The sequence below is a fragment of the Muntiacus reevesi genome, chromosome 6, assembly GCF_963930625.1.
Source record: "Muntiacus reevesi chromosome 6, mMunRee1.1, whole genome shotgun sequence".
NCBI lineage: Eukaryota > Metazoa > Chordata > Mammalia > Artiodactyla > Cervidae > Muntiacus > Muntiacus reevesi.
The window spans coordinates 41,377,709-41,402,511 of NC_089254.1; the positions used below are offsets into that span (position 1 = coordinate 41,377,709).

Here is a 24,803-nt window from a genome sequence, read left to right on the forward strand (position 1 = left end):
ATGAGCAACTGAACTGACCTGAACTGACTAGTGAATTAACTGCTATATTTCGGGGAAAAAAAGAAAACCACTTTCTCTGTTTGTTGACATACTGGATGTGGACAGTTATAATAAAATGAAAAAGTAAGACTCAGTTATCACCTCATGAGGATATATCTTATATCATTTTTTTCCTAACCTACTCTCTGTGTCAGGTATTCTTTTAGGTGGTACAGATAAACCTGCCCTTACGTAGCATATATTCTAAAAGTAGATCCTAGTCAGATATTTCATTCCTTCTTCTATCCATCATTTGTTTATAAGTTTTATCCCATCACTACTACTACTGCTGCCACCCAAGATTTTAATTTTCTATCTGCCAAAGATAATCTCCTATACTTATTTTAATTCCTCCACAATACATAGGGTCTTCCATGTATCACATATACAATGAAATATGACAAGTCTTTTAAATAAAATTGGCACCAATAACCATATTCAGAGCATCACATAGTCAATGAATTGGCACCCTATTATCACACTTATAACTTACTCAGTTCAGTAAGTTGAGATAATATAGTCTGTATAACTGGAGAGTATACATTTAAAATGCTATTTGAGGGACTTCCCTGGTGGCTCAATGGTAAAGAATCCACCCTCGAACCACAACTAGGGAACTTGTGCTCGAGAGCCCGCGAGCCACGGCTACTGAAGCCCGCATGCCTAGAGCCTGGGCTCAGCAACGAGAGAAGTCACTGTAATGAGAAGCCCACACACGACAACGAGAGAGGAGCCCCCGCTTGCCACACCTGGAGAAAAGCCCACGCAGCGATGGAGACCCAGCACAGTCATAAATAAATAAAATTAAAATGCTACTTGAAATTTCATCTGTGTTGTTTACCATTATACTGATATATGAAACTGATAAAAAATGAAGTGTAATTTAAAGTAATTATTTAAATGGAATAAGATAGAAAGTCCAGAGATAAACCCATATACCTATGAGTAACTTATCTTCGACGACGGCAGCAAAAATACACAATGGAGAAAAGACAGTCTCTTCAATAAGTGGTGCTGGGGAAACTGAACAACTATGTGTAAAAGAATGAAATTAGGACACTTCCTAACACCATACACAAAGATAAAGTCAAAACGGATTAAAGATCTAAATGTAAGGCCAGAAACTATAAAACTCTTAGAGGAAAACACAGGCAGAACATTCTATGACGTAAATCAGAGCAAGATCCTCTATGACCCACCTCCTAGAGTAATGGAAGTAAAAACAAAACTAAGCAAGTAGGACCTAATTAAGTTTAAAGCTTTTGCACAGTAAAGGAATCTATAAACAAGATGAAAAGACAACCCTTAAAAACAGAGAAAAGATCAGCAAATGAAACAACTGATAAAAGTGTATGTGTGTGTGTGCGCAGTCAAGTCCGACTCTGCAACCCCAAGGACTGTATAGCCCGCCAGGCTCCTCGGTCCATGGATTTCCCAGGCAAGAATACTGGAGAGGGTTGCCATTTCCTTCTCCAGGGGATCTTCCCAACCCAGGGATTGAACCTGTGTCTCCCGAGTCTCCTGAATTGGCAGGCAGGTTGTTTACCATTAGCGCCACCTGAGCAGTCCAACTGACAAAGGATTAATTTCCAAAATATACAAGGAGCTCATGCCACACAATATCAGAAAAACAAGCAACCCAATTCAAAAAAGTAGGCAGAAGTTCCATTAAGAGACATTTCACCAAAGAAGACAGATGGCTAATAAACACATGAAAAGATGCTAATGATCACTCATTATTAGAGAAATGCAAATCAAAACTACAATGACATATCACCTCACACATGTCAGAATGGCCATCATCAAAACATCTACAACAATAAATGCTGGAGAAGATGTGGAAAAAAGGCAACCCTCTTGCACTGTTGGTGGGAATATAAATTGATACACCCACTATGGAGGACAGTATAGAGATACCTTAAAAAACTAGGAATAAAACTATCATATGACCCAATGATCCCACTATTGGTCATATATCCTGAGAAAATCATAAATGAAAAAGACATATGTACCCCAATGTTCACTGCAGCTCTATTTACAATAGCCAGGACATGGAAGCAAACCTAGATGTCCATTGACAGATGAATGGATAAACAAGCTGTGGTACATACAATATAATAGAGTGTTACTTGGCTATAAAAAGGAATGCATTTAAGGCAGTGCTAATGAGGTGGATGAATCTAGAGCCTTAATTACACAGAGTGAAGTCAGAAAGAAAACAACAAATACTGTATATTAACACATACATATGGGATCTAGAAAAATGGTACCGATGAACCTATTTGAAGGACGGCAATGGAGACAAAGAAATAGCAGATTTGTGGACACAGTGGGGGAAGGGTCATGGAAACACGCATTACCACGTGTAAAAGAAACAGCTGTAGGAATCTGCTGTATGCCTCGGGGAGCTCAACCAGGTGCTCTGTGACAACCTCGAGTAGGAGGATGGGGTGAGAGGTGGGAGGGAGCGTCAAGAGGGAGGGGACACATATATACCTATGGCTAATTCATTGATGTATGGCAGAAACCAACACAATATTGTAAAGCAATCATCATCCAGTTAAAAATAAATTTAAAAATAAATAAAATAAAGTAATAAGCCCCTTGTCCTAAATAACATACCTGAAAACACTTTGTTTTTGATTTATTTCTTTATTACCTACAATGTCACCAAAGAAAGTTTTCAATCTTTCACCACCAAGGGGGAAAAGGTGTAAATGGGTGTTAATACACACATATAAAAACCTATCCAGAGTCTTAGAGATGAGGTATATATGTGTGCCTGTGTATACACACAGTTTCCCAGATGACACAGTGGTAAAGAATCCACTTGCTAATGCAGGGGATGCAAGAGGCTTGGGTTCAACCCCTGGGTAGGGAAGATCCTCTGGAGCAGAAAATGGCAACCTACTCCAGTATTCTTGCCTGGGAAATCCCATGGACAGAGGACCTGGTGGGCTACAGTTCATGTGGTCACAAAAGAGTCTGACACGACTTTGTGATTGAACAACAACATATTTGTACACTAAAAGCAAAGGGAGCCATTCTCATCATGGAATGACGGGAAGCCTCTCAAAAGTCCAAGTTCCCAGATACCTACCAAGGGAGAATCTTGCCGACTGGCTTTTCTGAGGATGGTAGTCCCAGAGTCGTTAACTTTTTCTGCACATAATTATAAATGAAAAAGGAATCACCTCTCCTCCATATACCTCCCCTTTGAAGTAATCAACCAAGTTAAGCTTCTTGCCTTCCAAAAAAAGTCTAACCTATCAACAAATCTAAAAAGCTAGTTTTTCTCTATCGTGGCTGACATTTGCTCTTATCAATTTATGAATTGCCATAATTACCAATTTTTGAATTTTACCAAATTTGGTGGGATCTGATGGACCTGTCTCCAAAGTAAATGCTAAAATAATTTGTATTTCTCTGATTATTGAATAGGTTGGTGATTTTTCCCCATGCTTAGTAATTATTTGCATTTTTCTTCTGTTAATTTTCTTAGCATTTCTTAATTTTCCTATTGGAGTACTCTTTTTATTTATATATAGAAGCTACTTATATTTTAGATAATAACCCTCCAGCTGTTAAATGTGTTAAAGTGTTTTATCTTAATCCACTGCTTATCTCTGCATTACCTTTCATATTACAGATTTTTTTGGTGAGGTCAAATTTGAGATTTATTATTGTAATATCTGTGCTTTAAATACAAGTCAGGAGAAAAAGCACTCTACTCAGATTGGCTTTGTCCCTAAATGTTTCACCAGTCTCTTTACTTGGCATACTCACTCGTTTAGAGAACTATTATATTAAAAAAAAAGTTTACCCAAATATGATGGATCTTTTTGTACTTATTTGAAAATAAAATGAAAAACTCTTGCAATTCAGCTACTATTTTAGACTACAAAGGGAAGTCTCAGGCAAAGGAGTCTTCTCTTGCCTCACCTTGTAAAGTAACTATTCTTAGGTACTAGCAAATTTCTAGTGCTGAGGCCATTAGGCATCTGGTCCCATCACTTCATGGCAAATAGATGTGGAAACAATGGAAAACAGTGACAAACTTGATTTTCTTGGGCTCCAAAATCACTGCAGAAGGTGACTATCGCCATGAAATTAAAAGACTCTTGCTCCTTGGAAGAAAAGTTATGACCAACCTAGACAGCATATTAAAAAGCAGAGATATTACTTCGCCAACAAATGTCCATCTAGTCAAAGCTTTGGTTTTTCCAGTAGTAATGTATGGATGTAAGAGTTGGACTATAAAGAAGCTGAGTGCCAAAGAACTGAACTGCTGTGTTGGAGAAGACTCTTGAGAGTCCCTTGGACAGCAAAAAGATCCAACTAGTCCATCCTAGAGGAAATCAATCCAGAATATTCATTGGAAGGACTGATGCTGAAGCTGAAACTCCAATACTCTGGCCACCTGATGCAAAGAACTGACTCATTTGAAAAGACCCTGATGCTGGAAATGACTGAAGGACGGAGGAGAAGGGGATGACAGAGGATGAGATGGTTGGATGGCATCACCAACTCCATAGACGTGAGTTTGGGTAAACTCCAGGAGTTGGTGGCAAACAGGGAAGCCTGGCGTACTGCAGTCCGTGGGGTCGCAAAGAGCTGGACATGACTGAGCAACTGAACTGAACTGAAGTGAGGCCATTAGGGTGACTTGGCACTTCACTGTCAGCTTGATTTCTCTGAGTCATACAAAACCTCCTGTCATAATACTTAATGTGTTGTGCAGTTACACTGACAATCTCTGCGAGTACATTATTTTAGAGCATATCCTCTATAATCAAACACTTATTGTTTAAATTATAAATACTCTGCTACCTAGAATATTTCCTCTAAATCTACTTTTACTACTTCTACTGTGGAAAATTGATTTAGTATTTATTCTAAAAATTCATAGTATTTTTAAACAATTCCTTGTGTATTAAGTATGTCTTAATACTTAGGAATCACTAACAGCTCTACTATATTAGTTACTTCTATAAATGTTCTTTTCGACTGTGCTTGTTTAGTTAATATTTCTACAAACTGGTGTTCCCTGTGCTTGCTTAGTCACTCAGTGGTGTCCAGCGCTTTGTGACCCCATCGACTGTAGCCCGCCAGGCTCCTCTGCCCGTGAGACTTTCAGGTAAGAATACTGGAGTGGATAGCCATTTCCTTTTCCAGGGGATCTTCCTGACTCAGGGATCAAACTCGTGTCTCCTGCAGTGCACACAGATTCTTTACCACTGAGCTACAGCGGAAAAGCCCATCATACCCAAAAGTAAACGCATGTCATTTAGAGTAAAAACCCAAGTGCTAACAATGATCTCCAAGAACCTGGATGGTTTGCCGTAACCCCCAACACTATCGCAGATCTGCTAAATCTACTCCTACTTGCCTCACCCTGCTCAAGCACACTAGCTTCCTTGATATCCCAACACACTCTTAACTCAGATACTTGGGCACTTAAAGCTCTTTCTGTCTGGAATACTCTTCTCCCAGGTAAATGCATGGCTTTCTCCTTATTTCAAGTCCCAGTTCTATGTCTTAACTACTTTATGTAATAATAATATCGCCTACACTTGTCATATGGTGAAAGCTCAGTCGTGTCCGACTCTTTGCAACCCCGTGGACTGTAGCCCACCAGGCTCCTCCGTCCATGGGATTCTCCAGGCAAGAATACTGGAGTGGGTAGCCATTTCCTTCTCCAGGGGATCTTTCCAACCCAGGGATCGAACCCAGGTCTCCCGCATTGCGGGCAGATGCTTTAACCTCTGAGCCACCAGGGAAACCGTAGATTTATCATATTAAAAACCTGTTTTTCAAAAAAAAAAAAAAACCTGTTTTTCAGCTCTTCCTATATTAAAACTGCACAGGACGTTGTATTCCTTCCAACTTAAACGGTATAATCTATTTCCTATATCTCTGAGGTTGAGGTGGCATTATAACTTGCCTTGGTCAATAGAATGTAAGAGCACTTAGAACATACTTCAAAATATTAGATATGGCATAAACAATATATGGACACAAAACATGGCTTATAAACAATATAAAAACTTGCATATAATAAAGCAACAAAGGGAAAATTAAATGTGCTGGTTAAATATTCACCTTATAATTCTGGTTTAGATTAAATTGCATTTTCCAGAAATACTTTGAAAAGAATCCACCAGCCATAGTAAGAATGTAGACTATGAGAAAATATCAGTGTTTTATTATTGTCTGAAACTCTTAATAAGCAACATTAGAATTCATGTCACTGTAATATTTCATAAGATTTGTAAGATTTTCTATTTTTTAAATATTCAAGTATTTGGTTCTATTTCTCTTAAGACCTAAGGGCACAAAAAACAGGAAATATGCTGTATCTGAGCCAATAATAGAGGAGGGAGACTAAAGAGATAGGTGAAAAACTAGGTATAATGATATTTCATCATCTAGGAAAGAAGAGGCCAAGAAAGTAGAGTCAGCCAGTGCCTACTTAATTACCCATTCAAGAAAACTTAGTTTAAGCATATCTCTTATAATTAATAATAACTTCTCTGAATGCTCTTTTTCACACAAAGTATTTCTGTTTCTAGCTTTTGAACTATTACAATACCTATCCTTTTTACTTTTCCATAAAATGAAAAGATAAAACCATCTGGCATATTAAACTGTATTTCTTACTTTAATGATTAATTTTCTACTATCTAAATTATACAGTTATGAAAAAATAACATTTGTTATTTTGTGCAACATCTAATAATGCCAGTGCATAGGTTTAGAGATAAACATTTAAACATATTCAATTTCTTCAAATAGTTGCAAAATCCTAATATTAGTAGCTACCTGCACTATGTTGGCATTTATAACCTATTTGCAGCACTAGAAGTAAAGAATTATAAACAACTAGGCATAAATTACAGGAAATTTCTGAATTATACAGTACATCCAAATCTACCTCTAACACCCATTAATGAATCTTTGGCACAGACAGGCCAATGGACAGAGTAGCTAAAGACAAGACAGAGGTACAAAGTCAGGCAGGCAGACAGCACAGAGACAGACGCACTGACAATCAGGCAATACACAGTATTAAAGTCCTTAAATTTTAGATGAATCTGACTATATTTAGATTTATTCATGCAAAATCTTACTGGGAAGAAAATATATTAGTCTTTCAGATAGTGATAAATTTCACATGTATATTTAGAGAGAGAATAAAAATGACTAGATATAATACTCTGATAAAACTGATCTTTAGAATTACACTTTCATCTAGAAGGTAATGTTCTGGTTTCATATTTTAACACTGAAAATTGTAGCTTAAATCTTAAGTACCATAAATATGCAGCTTATAGACTATCTTACTTTTATAGTTTCTACACAGTTTAAGGTTTAATATGTACCGTATATGTGAAATTATGCTCTGCCAGAGCCAACAGAGTTCTCTCACGTCACAAGAACTCTGTGCTTCTTTGTCCCTTCTCTGAAAGAAGGTGGGTGGAGTTTACTTGGGACTGAAACCTTAAAATAGAAGCTCATTTTTCCCCCCAGTTTTGCTTCAAAGGTTTTTGCATTAGATACACCTTGGGCTGCCAATCTAGTTAAGGAACTATAACTTTCACCAAGAAAAGTCCCTACCAATCACATCTGAACAAACTCCCTATCCTGGTCAACTTCACACATTTATATTACATAGTACCCATCTCACTGGAAGCAGGTTGACTGATGGGATGTGAATTTCAGGAATGTGAACTTGAGACAGCAATTCTAAATATTCTGAGCTCTTCTCGAAACAGACATAAACTGAGGAACACAGGTTAGATCACTTAAGAGATGCCTTTATTCAACAGCACGTGTAGTGAAAGTCGAATATGGAGAGCTAAGAGTAAAGCAGGTGCACAGAGAAGCAAAGACAAGTGTCCAAGCAGCTCTGGATGGAGAAACTGATAGATACGGAGAACCACAAGGAGCTGAAATAGTCACCCAGGTTATGGATGGATCTCATTTCTTGGTTCCTGTCCTTAAAGCAGTTAAGGAGAATACTCAACACACACACACACACACACACACACACATACACACACACACACATATATATGTATATACACACATATATATTTTTCCTCCCACTTAAACTGGTTTCTTGGAGAAGGAAATGGCAATCCACTCCAGTATTCTTGCCTGGAGAATCCTATGGACAGAGGAGTCTGCAGGCTACAATCCATGGGGTTGCAAAGGGTCATACACAACTGAAGCAACTTAGCACGCAAATGGGTTTGCAAGTAGGCTACAACCAAAAATCTGTACCAATAAAGAATTTTTCTATAATTTTCAGGATATTTATGCCCCACTTTTTTCCTTTTATTAACTTTTTCCCTAAATAATAATAAGACAACTGTTGGTCTCAGCAACATCATGCTACAGAAAAAACATCTGCTATGATAACTTGGGACAAACAGCTCTGGAAACTTCTAACTGTAAAACCTGTAACAAGTTCCTTAGTCTCCAAATACCATTCATGTTTCCTTTAACATCAAAGGGTCTATGACTTATAATGCCAGTGTACAATGAGGGGAGAAGGTGTCCAGAAAAAGCCACTCTCCATACTTTTATAGAATGGGAGTTGACTTTTCTCCATTCTCACTATAGTTGTCGTCCCAAATATGTTGTCTCAAGATCTCAGCCATCACCTAGAAAGCTCAAATATACTGAGGAATCTAAACTAAACAGAGGCTTGCCACTATCAATAATTTGCTGAGGATCTATAGACTCTTTTTTAATGTAATTTTTTTTACAGAGCATTTTTAACAGAAGCTAATGAAAATCACTTATCTGGCCAATTAAGAACTATATAAACTGAGAGTACTACATTATATATCTGGGATAAGGTAAAATTACCAGATTAAAAAACACTGGCTTTGTGGAACTCCATTTTTAAAAGATCCTTCATAACGACCAAACCATACATTGTAACTAAGAGTAAATAACTGTGCGACAATCATGAGACATCAAAACACTCCTCACCAAAACATTCAGGAATGCTGAGGCCAGTACTATATGCATCTCATACTCAGCATTTACGCTGTCCTCGCTTTGGGAATCTCTTCCTGTTTATTTGGTTATATCGGCTTTGCTTATTTTTTTTACACCGCCAGCCACCCTGTTCCTCTCATCTAAAACCCACAGTTCTTATCTGTGTCTTTGCAAATGCTGTTTGTTTTCTATCTCTGAAATGCCTTTTATCCTAGTCCACCTGACAAACTCTCCCTTCAAGAGCCAAGTCAAATGTGGCCCCTGTGCTAAAGCTGGCCATGTTCTCGTCAGGCAGATTTAGGCTCTCCTCCCTCTATGGTTTTAATCTTGAATATACTTCCCTTGGAGTAATAACACATCTTAAACTACTATTGAGTACCTTCTATGTACTACATTAGAAGCTTTAAATATACATTATCTTGGTCCTTCTAGGTAAGTATTATAGCCCCGATTTCCCTACATAACCTGCCTATATGGATAACAGGGCCAGGACAGAAATTACTGTATGGTTCCAAAGCTGGTTATCTTTCTACTAGTCTAGAGTTTCTAAGATTTTTTGGAACCCTTGAGAATCTAAGAACCTTCACCTCTCTCCCAACAGGTTTACACACAAAACATGAAGTATAATTGAAAGGGTTCACAGACCCCCTGCAGCCCATCCACTGCTCCCAGGAACACTTCTTGCTGCTTCTCACAAGTATATTCACAGCCAGTAAATTTCTTAAGGGAAACAACTGTCATATTTTCAGCTGCCAGTTCTAAACACAGTGTCTAGGGTGTAGTGAGTGGATGGTAGGAATCATGACAGACCTGAATTTTTGCACTTCTTCAGAGCCGACCAGCATAACTACTCAAATGTTGTTAAACAGCTTTTCAAATGTAGAGTACAACTAATAACAGTTATTACAGGAAATATAGGTATTAGCATACATCCCAAAGCCTCTGAGATTAACATGAGCCACATTCCACATTCTCTAGGAAAAGCTTTTAGGGAACAACTACTTATATCTGCCATAAACCAGTTCACTGACATTCTAATCTTATACAAATGGAAACAATATCTGTGTTATTTCACAGGGAAGGAGGTAACTGTCAAGGTTTGAATGCATGAATCTAAAAAAATTAAATACTGCAGGAAATATGAAATGCTGGGAGAGGGGTTCAATTCTTGTTTGGAAGACTAGTGATTTAGAACAAGTGCGTTTATCACCGGACTTGCCTTAACAAGTCTTCAACTTAAATCTAATGAAAGGCTTTTTCTCCACGGTATTAAAATTCAAATCTGCAGAGAACAAGTGCTTTAAGATAAACTGGACTAATAGATTTATCTCAGAAAGTGAGAGTTAATTACGATTCTTGCTTCTGAGTTCTGGGTGAATGTGGTCAAGTTATTCTAAATTTTTAGTGTCCTGATCTTCAAAGTACTGGACTATAAAATAGAAGGAAAGTTTTCTAAGAAAGCAGAAAAATATGTTCAGCAGTACAAACACAGATAAGCATTTTTCAAGGATGAGAAACAGCTCATTCCAAAGGAAAGAAGGACGCATACTGCAGGGCGCCGAGTCTAACACTGGAGAGGAGGAGACTGTGTTAAGGCTCTGGAAGGCCAGGTTAAGAAGTACAAACTTGATCCTACCGGCCTGTGATTCTAAACCAGGACAAAAACTACAAAAAAGGGGTAGGGAGGAGGAGGGAAATTTGTAAGATGGACATATAAATACCGTTAGAAGCAAAGCAGAGCTTGGGTTTAATGCTTTGAGATGCCTTAGGCATTTAAAATTCCAATACTTTTAATGATCATCGAAAGGAGCCTTGAGGATTCCTGTGAAGTCACATTTTTCTGTGATAAAAATAAAACCATGTTTCCAATACGGTTCTATATAAATATTAAAGAAAACAAAAGTAGGCAACAAACAGTGGGACCCAAACCCACATCTGATTTTAAAACCAGTATGCCTTCCATTATCCTACAGATGCCAGCACTTGAAAGCAGTATTTTAGGAAAGTGAGCATGATATATGGAAGGAATTACATGAGGCAAGAAACTACAGGCCAGGAAAGAACAACAGCTATTGCTGTAATCACTCCTGAGACACCTACAACTTACAAGATACCGCTACTGTTGAAGAGATGCCAGTGAACTGGTATCTGGATTTTCTTAATGAAATCTAAAATCAAAAGTTAAAAATGGACATTTTATTTAAATTAATAGTCTATGATAACATACCCAGAATATGAGTCATGGAGTGGAGGATACACAGGCAGCTACTTTAAGTGCTTCCCTCAGTCCTTATGACAGCAACCAGTGTCCAGAGAAAAATATGTACCACACTATTTTCCACATTTATGTAGAAGATACTACAATTAATAAATACATATTTATTTAAAAGTTTTACTAAATTCATTCCAGTACTTTATCTTTTATTTTCCTCTTTTTTCTTGGGTACTGAAAATAAAAACATTTGTGCAAGCATGCCTGTAGGCAGGTGGAGGAAAAAGTAACTCTCATGCTGATCTAAGAGACAAGCCTCTTGGACCACTTGAAGAATCCACCTGAAGAATAAATCTGTCTTACAGCATTAAACTCGCTACAATTTCTGCTCACGCGACGGCCATTAATGCCTAAATGCCAGGCACTACATTAAGCAGTGGGGATACAGAGATAATTAAGTCCCAGACTCTAGCCTCGGAGGCTTTCAGTCTGGGGAAGTCAGAAACGTAAATGTTTATGAATCTAATGAACTGAATATTATAGAAACTCAGAAGTGTTTAACATATGAACAAAAAATTTTAATCTATCTAAATGTTAATATCTTACTTTCAGTTTCAATCTTTCAAAACCCTTTTCCAAATTAAATGTCAAATATTGATGGGAAAAAAGCTAACAACATTCTAAAAGTAAATACAGTAAAACAACCTTGAGAATTAATACTTCAGGTAAATTTTTAGTGTGCTAGCTCAGTGAGCCATTCTGGAAAGTTACTTAAAAGTTCACTTCCAATTGTGAAGTTAGTTAAAAGATAAATACATTTGGCTGGACACTCATCAGAGTAAGAAAATCTTAACTAAACCAGTGGCAATGGAAAAGGACTAAGATTAGCTCAAATGCTAGGACTGCAAAATATTGCCTATCACTCTAGCTTTAAAGACATTTTAGACACACCATACCATTTATATAAGCTTACTGAGATATACCTACAAGCCAACCACAAAATAGAACTTTACACCCTCTTAGCGACTTGGCAGCAGCAGCAACAGGCAGTTATAAGACAGACAGACAGACAATAATAAGTATTGGTAAGGATGTAAAGAAATTAGTGGGAATGGAAAACGTGCATTTTCCTGGTAGAACCATAAAATGTACAGCAGCTTTGGATAACAATCTGTCAGTTCCCCAAAAATGTTAAAGGTACTATAGGTACATATCCAAGATAATTGAAAACAGATATCCTAACAAAAACTTGTATAGGTTCACAGTAGCAGCATTCATAAAATAATACAAAATGTATTATATTTCATGTATCATTATACAATACAAAAAATTCCCAAAGTGGAAACAACTCAAATGTCTATCAAGAATTGAATGGGTGAACAAAATGTGATATATCCATACAACAGAAAATTACTCAGTCATAAAACATGATGAAGTCTTTCTGACCACGCAACAACACAGATAAATCTTGAAAACATGTTAAGTCAATGGGGTCAGTCACAAAACACCACATATTATGATTCCATTCATATGAAATGTCTAGATGAGTCAAATCTATGGAGACAGAAGGTAGATTAGTGGCTGCCGAGGTCTGCGAAGAGGAGGGAGGGTGGGAGGAATGACTACTAATGGGTATGGGGTTTCTTTCTGGGCTAATAAAAATTGACTGTGGTAACAACTGCACATTTTTGTGAACATACTAAAAACGATTAAATTGCACAACTTAAAATGAATGAATTTTATGCTAAATAAATTATACCTCAATAAAGCTGTTATTAATTTTTAAAACACTACAAGCCACAATATTGAACAGTTTAACAAACAATGAAATTTTTAATACTATCTAGTGTGAGGAGCATAAGATCTTGCCAGGCTTTCAATCTTTCCTCTCCCATTTTTTAGCAAATCAAATTCACACCTTAAATCAAAAATTTAGAAGTCTTATTTGACAAGTTCTTATTATCTGTATTTTTATGTGTGTGCTCATTCGCGTCCAACTGTTTTGTTACTCTATGGGTTGTAGCCCGCCAGGATCCTCTGTCCATGGGATTTCCCAGGTAAGAATACTGGAGTTGGTTGCCATTTCCTACTTCCGGGAATTTTGCCAACCCACGGATCGAACCCACGTCTCCTGCACTGGCAGGCAGATTCTTTATCACAGAGCCACCATTTGTCTTTTAAAATTATACTTAAATAGCAATCATTTTACCAAAAGATACACACAGAGATAAGAAATATATGTATGAAAAATGCTGTCCCTATCTTATTTATTTTTTTTAAAGCAGAAAGCAGGAGGGTATCTGTGTCGTTCTCTGGCTTCAGCCATCTACATTCAGAATGCTAAAGTAAATGGAAGGAATTTATACTACTTCAGCTATTTCCTCTTCAGCCTATGATAAATCTGGCTTTATCCCATACCCCAACTCCAAACTGCTTTTTCTAGTCACCAAATCACTCCTACTTAGCAAACAGAATCGGTGCTTTCTTAAGCTCACCTTACCGGTCCTCCCAGAATTATCTGACTTTGGTAATGTCTTCCCTGAAACTCTCCCAGGCTTTTCTGACATCCTCTAGGTTTCTTTCCTTCCTCTTTGACCATACCTACACAGGAGTAATCACCAATATTTTCATTTAGAGGCTGCTCTTTAAATGTTGTTGCTTTTCAACCTTAGGTTGGCCACACCATACACTTGTCTGAATGAGTTCATGATTCTCATGCTTTCAAATACCTCTTACATGCTTTAATTCTGTCCCATTAGCTCTCTTGAGCTCTACATTTCTCCAAGATGTCTCATAGGCACCTCAGTTTTAATGTGTCCAAAACTAAACTCATTCTCTTTAATTCTGAAGTTTCTTCCAACCATCTTCTCCCTGGTCGCCTCTGCTTTTTATCCTTCCTTCCTCCTTACCCTACCAAATGGAACCTTCCAACTTGGGTGACAGTATACCAAGCTAGAAACTCTAGAGTCATACTACAATATTCCTCTCTCCTTCACCACTCACATCTAGTGAGTCATGAAGACTTCTTTCTTAATCCTTATCAGATCTTTTGTATATTCTCTGTTCCACTGTCTTAAGTTTGGCTGAGGCCATCATATCTCACTTCCTATATTTCAACAACTTCAAAAATGCTCTCCTTCATCTGGTCATCCATTCATCCATCAGAATCAACTTTCTGCAACACAAATCTGTCAAATGACTGCTTACTTTCCCTATAACGCTGAGACCTGTAGTGTATAAACTGTTCAAAATTACTGTTACTGATCTATAGAATAAAATACAGCACAGATTCAAGAACCTTCACAACCTGATCCCTTACTGGCTTTCTCAGCATCCCATTAGCCTCTACCATGCTAATACCATTGTTTCACTGGTTCCCAAAATATGGTCCAGAGATGGCCCACACCTAGACCATTTTAAAGAATTCACGAGGTTAAAACTCTTTTCTAAGTTACGCTTCCTCACCTGCAAATATACAAATGCACAGACTTTAGTACAATATTTTTATCATGTTCATTCTCCTTAGGAGTGTACACTGGATTTTTCTAGAGGATACATGACACTTGATGCTGTGAAATATGACACTGTATCAGTATGAATGAGAATCCAGATCTCTTCTATTAAGCCAGACAGTAAAAAAATTTACAAAAGTATAAAAATAATGCTTCTTTCCACCAGCAATTTTTTCAAAAAATCATTTGTTATAAAATACAGTGTATGTATGGAATGGTTTTATCACCATTATTTTAAAGTAAATTATTTTTTAAAGTATCTTTTAATTTCTAATACAGTAAAAACAAACAAACCTACCTCTTTGGAGTCCTCAGTAATTTTGAGAATGTAAAAGACTCCTGAGATCAACATGTGTGAGAACTGCTACATTAGTTATAGCAGATTATCTACCACTCTCTAAACATGCTCAACTCTAAAACCCCTATCCTTCTGCATGGAAATGCACCCTCCACTACCTGCCAAATCCCAGCCAGGTCCAAAGGAACCTCGCTCGGATGCATTCTGGAGGATAAAAAAATCAGGTTTTGAAGTCAAGCAAGATACCTTACTTCTCAGAGTGCGTTTCCTTTATCTCTAAAATTTAGGTTATAGCCACCTCATAAACAGCAGATATGTTAAATAAGACAGTGTAAAATGTATGGCACAGTGTTTAACAAATAGAAGGGATAAAAAATGTTAATCTTCTTTCTACTTAATTTATAACATCACAAACACTACTGTAGTAAGATAAAAACAATATAACAATTATTTAATCATAACAAAGCAAGCAAATTGGTTGCTTTGAGCAGTTCTGTCAAGATTACTATTCGTAGAGCAGATGGTTTTATATAATAAATTCCTCGAATGCATAACTACTAAGGTACTTCTGCAGTGACCTGTGATTGATAAATTTAGATTAAAATATCAGTTAGTTTAAATGGCATTTTAACTGAGGAATGCTTGCTATAATGCCTGTTTAGCCTTAAAAAAAAATCCATAAATCTTCTCCTTCATGTTTCACAAAAGTACTGTAATTCACACCTCTGCTGCATCCTGTTTTTGAAATACTCCACTGGCTCTACTTACTAAAGTATTGTTTTTATCTTCATAAGTACAACGAGAATGGGTTTTTAAACTGAAACTGCCATACTGATTTGCAGCTTTACTGTCATCTTTTACAATTTTTAAATATACAAGTGTCTAGTGTATATCACATAAACTTTAGCCTGATTATAATAAATTTACTTCTTGTTTCAATACTTTAATTATACATGACAAAGCTTTAAAAAGCAAAAGAAAATTACTGAAAAACGAAAGCCTAGACATCTCTTTCTCCTTCTATCTCATCTTCTTTTTTCTTCTATCTCTAGTTATATGTAACTGACTACATAAGTCAACCATTTGAGAATACTGAAGACAGCACGATCGTTTGTTAGATGAAGATCCTAAATATCAGTCCCATATTTCAGTCTTGTGAAGTAGGCAGCATTTATCTTCTTTTAAAGTTGAGAGAACTCAGTCAATTCATTTTCTTGCAAGTGGCCAAGGTCAGAAAACTAACCAATGGCAGAGATGGTAGTAAAACCCACACATGTCAAACATAAATGGGCATCACCCTATGTACATAGTTACTTCTCATGATCACCATCTGCAATTTCATAAAGATGACAAGTTGAGATAGTTGTGATCAAGTTCTGGATCTGACACAGATTATCGGTTTAACCATCAACTTGAAATCATTTTGGTGCTGTAGTTTACACCATCTCAATACCTTAGTATTCTCCTCTTTCACAGGATGGGGCACAGAAAAGTTCAATGCCAGGAATAGATAACTCACAGAATAACGACAGGCAGAAAAGTCTCTACCTTTACTAGTCATCGAGATATTCAAATTAAAACAACATACTATTTTTCAACCTCGAATTATCAAAGATCCAAGATTATTATATGAACACTCATATGTTACTGTTAGTTGTAAAAAGTGATACAACTTCAAAAAGTTATGCATTTACATATATCAGATATTTATATCCTTTTATCTAGTACTTCCAACACCACTGGAAGATATGCAATAATTCAAAATAAAGAAATTCTATGCTCAAGTTCTCCACAGAATTATGACACATAATAGCAGAAAATCAGCGGCCTAAACTTTCAACTATAAGAAAATGATTAAGCTATATGACAGTGGCTAGGTGAAATATTGCATAGCCACCTAAAATTATTTTTACAAAGGAAAAACACCTAAATATTAAGTTGGAAAAAACCCTAAGAATATTAAATGGCACATGTAGTATGGTCACAGAGAAGCAATAAAGACATTAACAAAGATAGCCTCTGGGTGATGGGACTATAAGAAGACTGAACAGAATAATGCAGAGACCACAGTATGAATGCCTATTCCACTTGCCTAAAAGTAAGGCATTCTTAATTAATTACTGTTCTAGAATTTCCAAATTTGAAACAATGAACATTATCACTTTATAACTGAATAGGGTTATAACAGCTCGATTATCCCTTAGGCTCAGTTCTCAAATGCTAAAAATTTAAAAATGCATTTTTAACCCATGTCAGAATTTAAGAATAACAGAAGAGCTTATTATTAGAAGACTCTATTAGCCTATATATTTTCTTTTTGTGGCAGAAGGGACAAAGTTTTCCTCCAGCTTTCTAGTCAAGAGAAAAAGAGGCATCAACTAGCAGACTTAATTATAGCTATTGCTTATCAATTCACAGAATAAAAAAAGCAAGCACTAGAAAAGAACAGCCTTAGTCATCAAATCTTAAATGCAGAATCACCTAGCTATCCCTAGGTATTAGGGAAGAAAAAGGAAACTCATTTAGTCCTGGAGAAATGAAATCTCCAATAGGAATCCCTGACTCATCCCCAAAGCATGAACCCGAAGGCTACTTCCCCTGTACAGGAGTTCAGAGACTGGGCACTTGTCCTGACGGCCTGCATCACCAAACAATGCCCTTTCCCGACAGGATGTGCCCATAGAGAACAAGAGGACCGACATGCCAAGTGGACAGGGGTCACACACCTCTCCTTCCACAACCAAAGTAAGACTTTATAAAACTAGTTTTAAACATTTTAAATCTAAGTATGTATTTTCTTTTATGTTTGCTAGAAAGTAATAAAAGGGGGACTCTGTCCAATTACTGTGATATCATTTCAAAGATACTTAACACATTCAAAATTCCCAATAGGAAGAAGGAAACGTCTTCTTTAACTTTTTCAGACAAAAGGGTAATTTGGGGGGGAAAAAATACATGGGCTAAGTATCAGGAGGAAATGTTTAAAATAAGCCATAAATTATTTAATCAACATTTTTTACACTTTCAAAAGATACTAACAAAACCAAACTCCTATTATTGGTTTAGGGAGGCGAGAATCACAAAGCTCAACTATACTGTTATGACACTGAGTGAAGTTAAGGGTTAAGAATTTTAACGCTAAAGTTTTACTAGACTGAAGTCTCTTTAAAATGTGAAAAGTATTTCGTATTTCAGTGCGAAAAGTCATTTCACCTGCACCTTGTAAACAATTAAACTGTACTTTGAAACAAAAACTACCAATGTTTGCGACTCATTTTTATACACATTAACTGTGTATCCTTTTCACAATCCAGAATTTCAGAGTTAGGTGACTACTCCAGAAGATGAATTATGCCCAGAAGCAAAATTTTCCCTAGCTTATTTCCCATTTCCAAACACCGCCAAGACTAAGGAGCAACCACTTCCCAAAGTCCCACTTCCTTTTCCATTCCCCAGACCTCCAGGGTTTCCAACGCCCCAGTCTTGCGCAATATCCGTAGGAGCAGCGCCGCAACCACCGCCTCCTAAGCCGAGAAACAACCCTAAAGGGAACATTGTCCAGCAGAAAAATAAAGGAGGGGGGGTGGCAACGGAGGAAGTCGACTTCTGGTCCCACGCCTTCGGCTCTGACCCCCTCGTAGTGATGGCTCGAGAGCAATTCCACGACCAAGACTTTTAACCTCCTCTCCAGCCCGCCAGTACAAGCAAAGGGCGGAAGGGGGAGGGGGATGTCGGAAAGGGGGGTGGGGAGACTACTAAGGTTATCTCCCAGTTCAGGGCTTCAGCCCGTACAGTCGCCTCCGCCCCACCAGGACTATTGTTCCCAAGTTCCCCACCCCCACCCCGGATAGGAAGTGATAGTCACATCCCCTCCGCCTTCGGCAGTATCCCCTAGGGAGTCTGAAGTAGGCTTCCTTCAGGATAACCACGCACCCTCCACCCCCACGCCCTGCCTCTACACACACTTATCCCTCAACCTCAAATCACGTTGACCCCCTACACCATCTAAAACCTGGGTCTCAAGAGACAAGAGACAGGACGGCAGTAAATGGAAATCGAACATACCACGAGATTTCCTATGGACTATCCTTTCTCTTGCATTGGAGATAATACTGCGAACCCAGAAAGAGCAAAAAGTCCTACCTTGCCCTCTTTTGAGACCAGCTTGAGCAAAGGGACCCCACGAGTTAAATGCAACCTTAACAGCCCCGTTCCTCAGTCCGGCGCTATCCGCTCTCCTTCCTGCCTCGACCCTCCCAGGAGGAGCAGACTGGATGGGGAGATGAGAAGAGCCCACCGGCCTGCACCTCATTCGCCTCCCGCTCCCAGCCCGAGAAACAATAGGTGGTCGCGGGCGGCGGCGCTGAGTGCGGGCTTGGCCAGCGGCCTCTCTCTTCGCGTCCAAGACGCGGGTGGAAGGGGCCGCGGTCGCAGGACGAGAGGAAAGGAGGACGAGGGGCGATCTCACCTCCCAGCCTCCGAATCCACCCCGGCCCTTGGGGTTGGCGCGCGCCCCCTCCGCCCGTCTCCTTACAGCCGCACACAAAGCGCTGGCGGCTGGGCCGGGCGGGCGAGGCGGCAGTAGGCTCGGATGCCGGTGAGAGGAGGCAACAGCAAGGGGAGGGACTCACCATGAAGTCCCGGGCGAAGTTGTCCTCCCCATTGTGGTCCGGACTCTTCATGGCCTGGACCCTCTGGATGAATTTCCTCAGGATCTCCACTTGCTCCATCCTCCCGCGTCCCCCCGGCTGCGGTCGCTGGCCCCCCCGCCGCCCGCCCGCCCGGCGCAGAGCCCGCTCAGTCTTCCCCAGCTCGCCCCCCCTACCCGTCCCGTCTTTCCCGACCCCTGACGCTCCCTGCTCCTCCCTACCGCCCAAGGCAGCGGCCGCACCGGCGGCACCAGCCCGGCTCCCGACCCTACAACTTCCAGGAGCAGCCACTCTCCCACAGTAGTAGCCGAGCCGCAGCGGCTAGCGCCAACCCCAACCCCCAGCTTGCTCCATCCTCCTTCCCCGCCCTGCTCCTGCTCCGTCGGAGACGCAGCCACCGCCTTAGGAACACGGCTCTCCGATCGCCCTGCCCCCCCAACCCCTTCCCGGTTCCTCCTTCCCTCCCTCCCGACTAGCAACCGCAGCCGCCACTCTCCACGGGCGCGCCCCCGCCGCCACCCAGACGCGCGGCCCCGCGCCGCGGCTAGATCCCCGGGGCTACGCCGAGCTGAGCCGCGCCCGCTTGCCACGCCCCCAAGCCCGCCCCGCCGGTTCTAGCCCGGCTAGGAGTGGCTGGAAGGCGCTTCAGCCCTCAGCTGGGAGACTTGACCTCATTTCCGGGGCGTGGTTCCGCCACAGCAGATTGCAGGTCTTAAGAGAGGTGGTTGGAGGGAATTCGACTCCGCCGGGCAGACCCTAGTCAGTTGGAGTAGGACTTGAGTTGGAAACTGCGGTCTCACCGCCTTTTTGTGGAAAAAGCACATTTCTAAACTGCTTTCGCGCCTTCGCCAGCCGTGGGCTGGGACTGCAAGTCCCGGCCGGCAAGAGTCCAGGAGTAGGGGCGGGAGAGGGCGGCGGTGGGAAGAGAGGCATGCTGGGAACTGTAGTGTCTTCACGTTCGCAGCAGGTACGTCTTCATCTTAATGTTGACGGCAATTAGATCTTGGCACTTTGGGCAATGGCTACGGCCGAGAGAAACGAAGCGCTTCTTCAGTGAGAGGACTTTTTTGCTTTTTTGAAAATCAGTCTAAAACCTGGTGAATGAGCGCCTGAGATTCACAGTGTGTCCTAATACATACCACACATGTTTGCTGAATTGGAGAGAATTTGTCTTCTTGCCTTTAGATTCGGAGCAACTCAGAACTGAATAATAATAATTTTATTATATAAATTATATAAGTAATAATTGAAAAATAATAATTTTCACCATAGAATGCATCTTTGTAAGTCTTCTAGTAATCAAAGAAGTCTGTCCTAGTCTCATTCACCATTTTACAATGAAAGTGTTTGCTCATGGTCCCCCAGTATATTCGTAGCGGAGCCCAAGCTAGAACTCAGATCATTTTTATCTCACCCGCACCATGTTACCTCTCACTAAGGAGCGTAAACGTGATAATGTGACTGAAGTGGAAGACCTGATCCATGAACTTCTCTAGGTCACTTTCTTTTTTTCACTATACCCACAAACAATGCTTTTTCCAGATAAAATTGGTTAGGCAATTCGGTTAAAATAAATATCAGTAGCAAGCCCCGTTTCCCAGATGAATGTTTAGAAGCACCGTGGAATTTAATAATAAACTTGAAGAAAACAGGTGTGAGTAGCAAGATCCAATTTCCTATTTGTTTTAAAGAAAAATATTTCTTTTTAAAATAATACAACTGATACATACCAATCTACTCTTCTTCTCAGAAAGAACCACTTCCAGATGTTTCCTTCCAAATGTCTTCCTGTGCATTTGTATACAGGTATGTGCATATAAAAAGATACAGTTTTGTCCTATATTTAAAAAAAGAGTCCCCTTAGAGGAATAGTTTAATTTCTGAGGTGAGCTTTTCAAACAAGGATCTGGAGTATTTTAATCAGATTATTGAGACTCACTGGATATGAGGAAAGATTAAGATCTGGGTTCACTCATCCACCAGTATAGCTCACTGTAGGGTACCCTTTTCCCCTAGAACTAGGCAAGAAATTAGACTTGTGAGCAGAGAAATGGGCAGATGATCAGGACTGCCTCTACTTTTGATATGTCAGAAGAATGTGCAAATCAGATTGATAAAGACTATATGCTGGACAAATTATATCAGTCTAGTGACAGTGGGGTGGAAAGTGTTAACTTGTTTGAGTTATCCAGCCCTGTTTTGGCTGATGGTTTTGCTGGGGCTTTTTTGTTTTTGTTTTTAATTTTTCTTATTACAAGTTTCTCTCTCTCTCTCGCAACACGAGTGTCTCCAGATCTCAGCAGCTACCTTTGGCATCTCATGTAGGTTAGGGAAAGCTAAAGTACCCTTCTGGATTTCAGGTCTTTCTGGCCATGTATGAGTAAGTTGTGAGGTAATAAGGGGAAAGAATGGAATGAACACTTTTGGGAGGCTATACCTGACACAACAAAAGCTGAAACTAAGATCATAGCACTGCAATTACAGAGACTGCGAAGGAGGTGAGAGAGAATGAAAGAACTCACAGAACTCAGTGACTGATTTAGTGGGCAAAAAAGAAGGTGAAATTTTAAAATAACTAAAATTACCAGATTAGAAGAGATCAGAAAGTTTGACAGAACACGAGGTTGTGCATGGTATGGACAAATGGAGACTTTTGCACAGATGTTATGAGAAACTGGCACACCATCTTTGGAAGCAGTTTGCCCGTGTGTGTGTGTGTGTGTGTGTGTGTGTGTGTGTGTTAGTTGCTCGGTGGTCTCTTTGCAACCCCATACCCCATTAACTGTAGCCTGTGAGACACCTCTGTCCATGGAATTCTCTAGGCAAGAATACTGGAATAGGTTGCCATTCCTTTCTTCAGGGGATCTTCCCAACCCAGGGGTCAAACCCAGGTCTTTCATGTTGCAGGCAGATTCTTTCCCATCTCAACAACCAGAGAAGCCCAATTTGGCCACGTGTGTGAGTGTGTTAGTCATTCACTCATGTCCTACTCTTTGCAACCCCTTGGACGGTAGCCCACCAGGCTCCTCTGTCCATGGGATTCTCCAAGCAAGATTACTGGAGTGGGTTGCCATTTACTTCTCCAGGGGATCTTTACAACTCAAGGATCAAACCCATAAATGTATCAAAATGAAAATGTCATGCATACTTTGACTCAAAAGTTTATTGATAATATTTAGAGCTGTGTACAAGCATAAGTACTTTATACAGGCTTATTTGTAATGGCCAGAGTGAAAACAGCGTACCTGCCTATCAAAAGAGGACTGGTTAAAAAAAAAATGGCATATTTAAGTTCTATGAAGCCATTAAAAAATGAAAAAAATAGTCTGTGTTGAGGTCAAATAGGTTTCAGAATCTGCTTATTAAGTGAGAAAAACTTGGCACACATTGCGTTCATGTTATTCTTCTATTTATGTAAAATGGAATGTGGATAAAATATGAATAAAATGCTTGAACATGTATAGAATTTTTCTGAAATATACTTCAGAAACTGTTAGCTGTGATTGCCTCTAGGAGGACCTTGAGAATCTTTGGTAGAAAAGATACAACTTCCAATGAGCATACTCTGTTATATTCTGAGTATTTTAGGATGTGTGTGCATTACTTTTCAAACAAAGTTAAATCTATTTAATTAAAAAATGTTTAGACTTTCAGTCTAGGCAATAGGAAGAATGGCAGTATCTTTAATAGAAACACACAAAAAAGGAGGAGGCTCATCTTGCCTGGGTGATGTTTTAAAATGGCACAGGCTGTTTCAGAATATCCACCTACTTATACCACAATTCCCAAGGAATGTGACTGCTCTACCCATCCACGGCCAAGGATTTGGGCGCTTGACCCAGGTTAACCAACCCATGTTGACTGGCCAGCAGCCTTGACCTGATGTAGGAATGTGATCTGGGAGTGTCAGTTCTCACTGTTGAGAACTGGAACTTAAAACCTAGAGAGAGTAAGTCATAAAGCTCAAGGGCAGAAGCTGAATGCCCTGGGGTAGAATTAGGGATTTGACAAAGCCTGTGAGAAGAGTAGGAAGTATGGAGAATCCGGTTGGTCAAGAAAGGAGCATGAAGTAAGCATACAGAAATAGGTAAAGATGTCACCTTACACGCGTGTGGCCGTGGGAGAGAGGGGGAGAACCTCTGGGGCAACTTAATTTCCTTGTACTTTCTAAGGCAGGTTCTGTTAACATTTATTCCAGTGGTCAGCTCTGCTTTTCCTGAAATACAGTAGGGCAGTAATAAAGATCATGCGCTCTGAAATGAGAGAGATGAAGATTAAAAAACCCATTACACTTCTTAACTCAGGGAAAATCACTTAACCTTGACTTTAAGCCTTAGTTTCATCTTCTAGAAATGCTAGCTGGTGCAGTCTTAACATGATGTGTTTCAGAATTAGTGTACTACACCTTATACTTACTTATAGAAAACACAAAATAAGAACTGGTTAAACAAAGAAGGGAACAACAGAGGGTGAGATGATTGGAGGGCATCACCGACTGGATGGCTATAAGTTTGAGTAAGCTCTGGGAGTTGGTGATGGACAGGGAAGCCTGGCATGCTGCAGTTCATGAGGTTGCAAAGAGTTTGGACACAACTGAGCAACTGAACTGAAAGAAAGATTTAATGATTTCTAGATGTTTTGCTTTTTTGCCCCAACCTCTCTTCTTTGGCTCTTTGCCTACTCAATAGTAACCTTCACTGTGGGTAAATATGTGAGGGGTGAGAAGAAAGCCAAATAATGTTTTAAAAGATCTCCCTTAGTACTTTTGTGAAGATTTTAGTGGGAGTTTAAAATTAATAATCTGAAAGAGAGTTCAGGATTATATATCTATTTCATATTCATAGTGTTCCTTCCCCTCCTAGCTCAGGTGGAAGTAATGCTTTATATCTATAGAAATTTAAACTTTTATCATATTGTTACATCTATTCTCATAAAAACTGCCCTTATTATAGCTTTAATAGTTGTAGCTCTATGTGAGTTCTGGTTTTTTTCTATTACCCGGAAAGTTATTTGGCATTTCTGATTCATTAATAGATGAAAAACTGAATATAACATGGGAGTGAACCTGAGTAGCTCATGTG

At 39.4% G+C, this 24,803-nt stretch overlaps 1 protein-coding gene across 1 annotated transcript in view; it reads right to left on the reverse strand.

Annotated features, from left to right (window-relative positions):
- PTPN12 (protein tyrosine phosphatase non-receptor type 12) overlaps positions 1-19,857 on the reverse strand; it is an 86,592-nt gene extending 66,735 nt beyond the window's left edge. Inside the window, exon 1 of the mRNA XM_065938595.1 lies at positions 19,705-19,857. Within this exon, the coding sequence (XP_065794667.1) occupies positions 19,705-19,803 (99 nt within the window). The 5' untranslated portion in view covers positions 19,804-19,857. The remainder of the gene's footprint in view (positions 1-19,704) is intronic.
- Between the last annotated feature and the right edge of the window lie 4,946 nt (positions 19,858-24,803).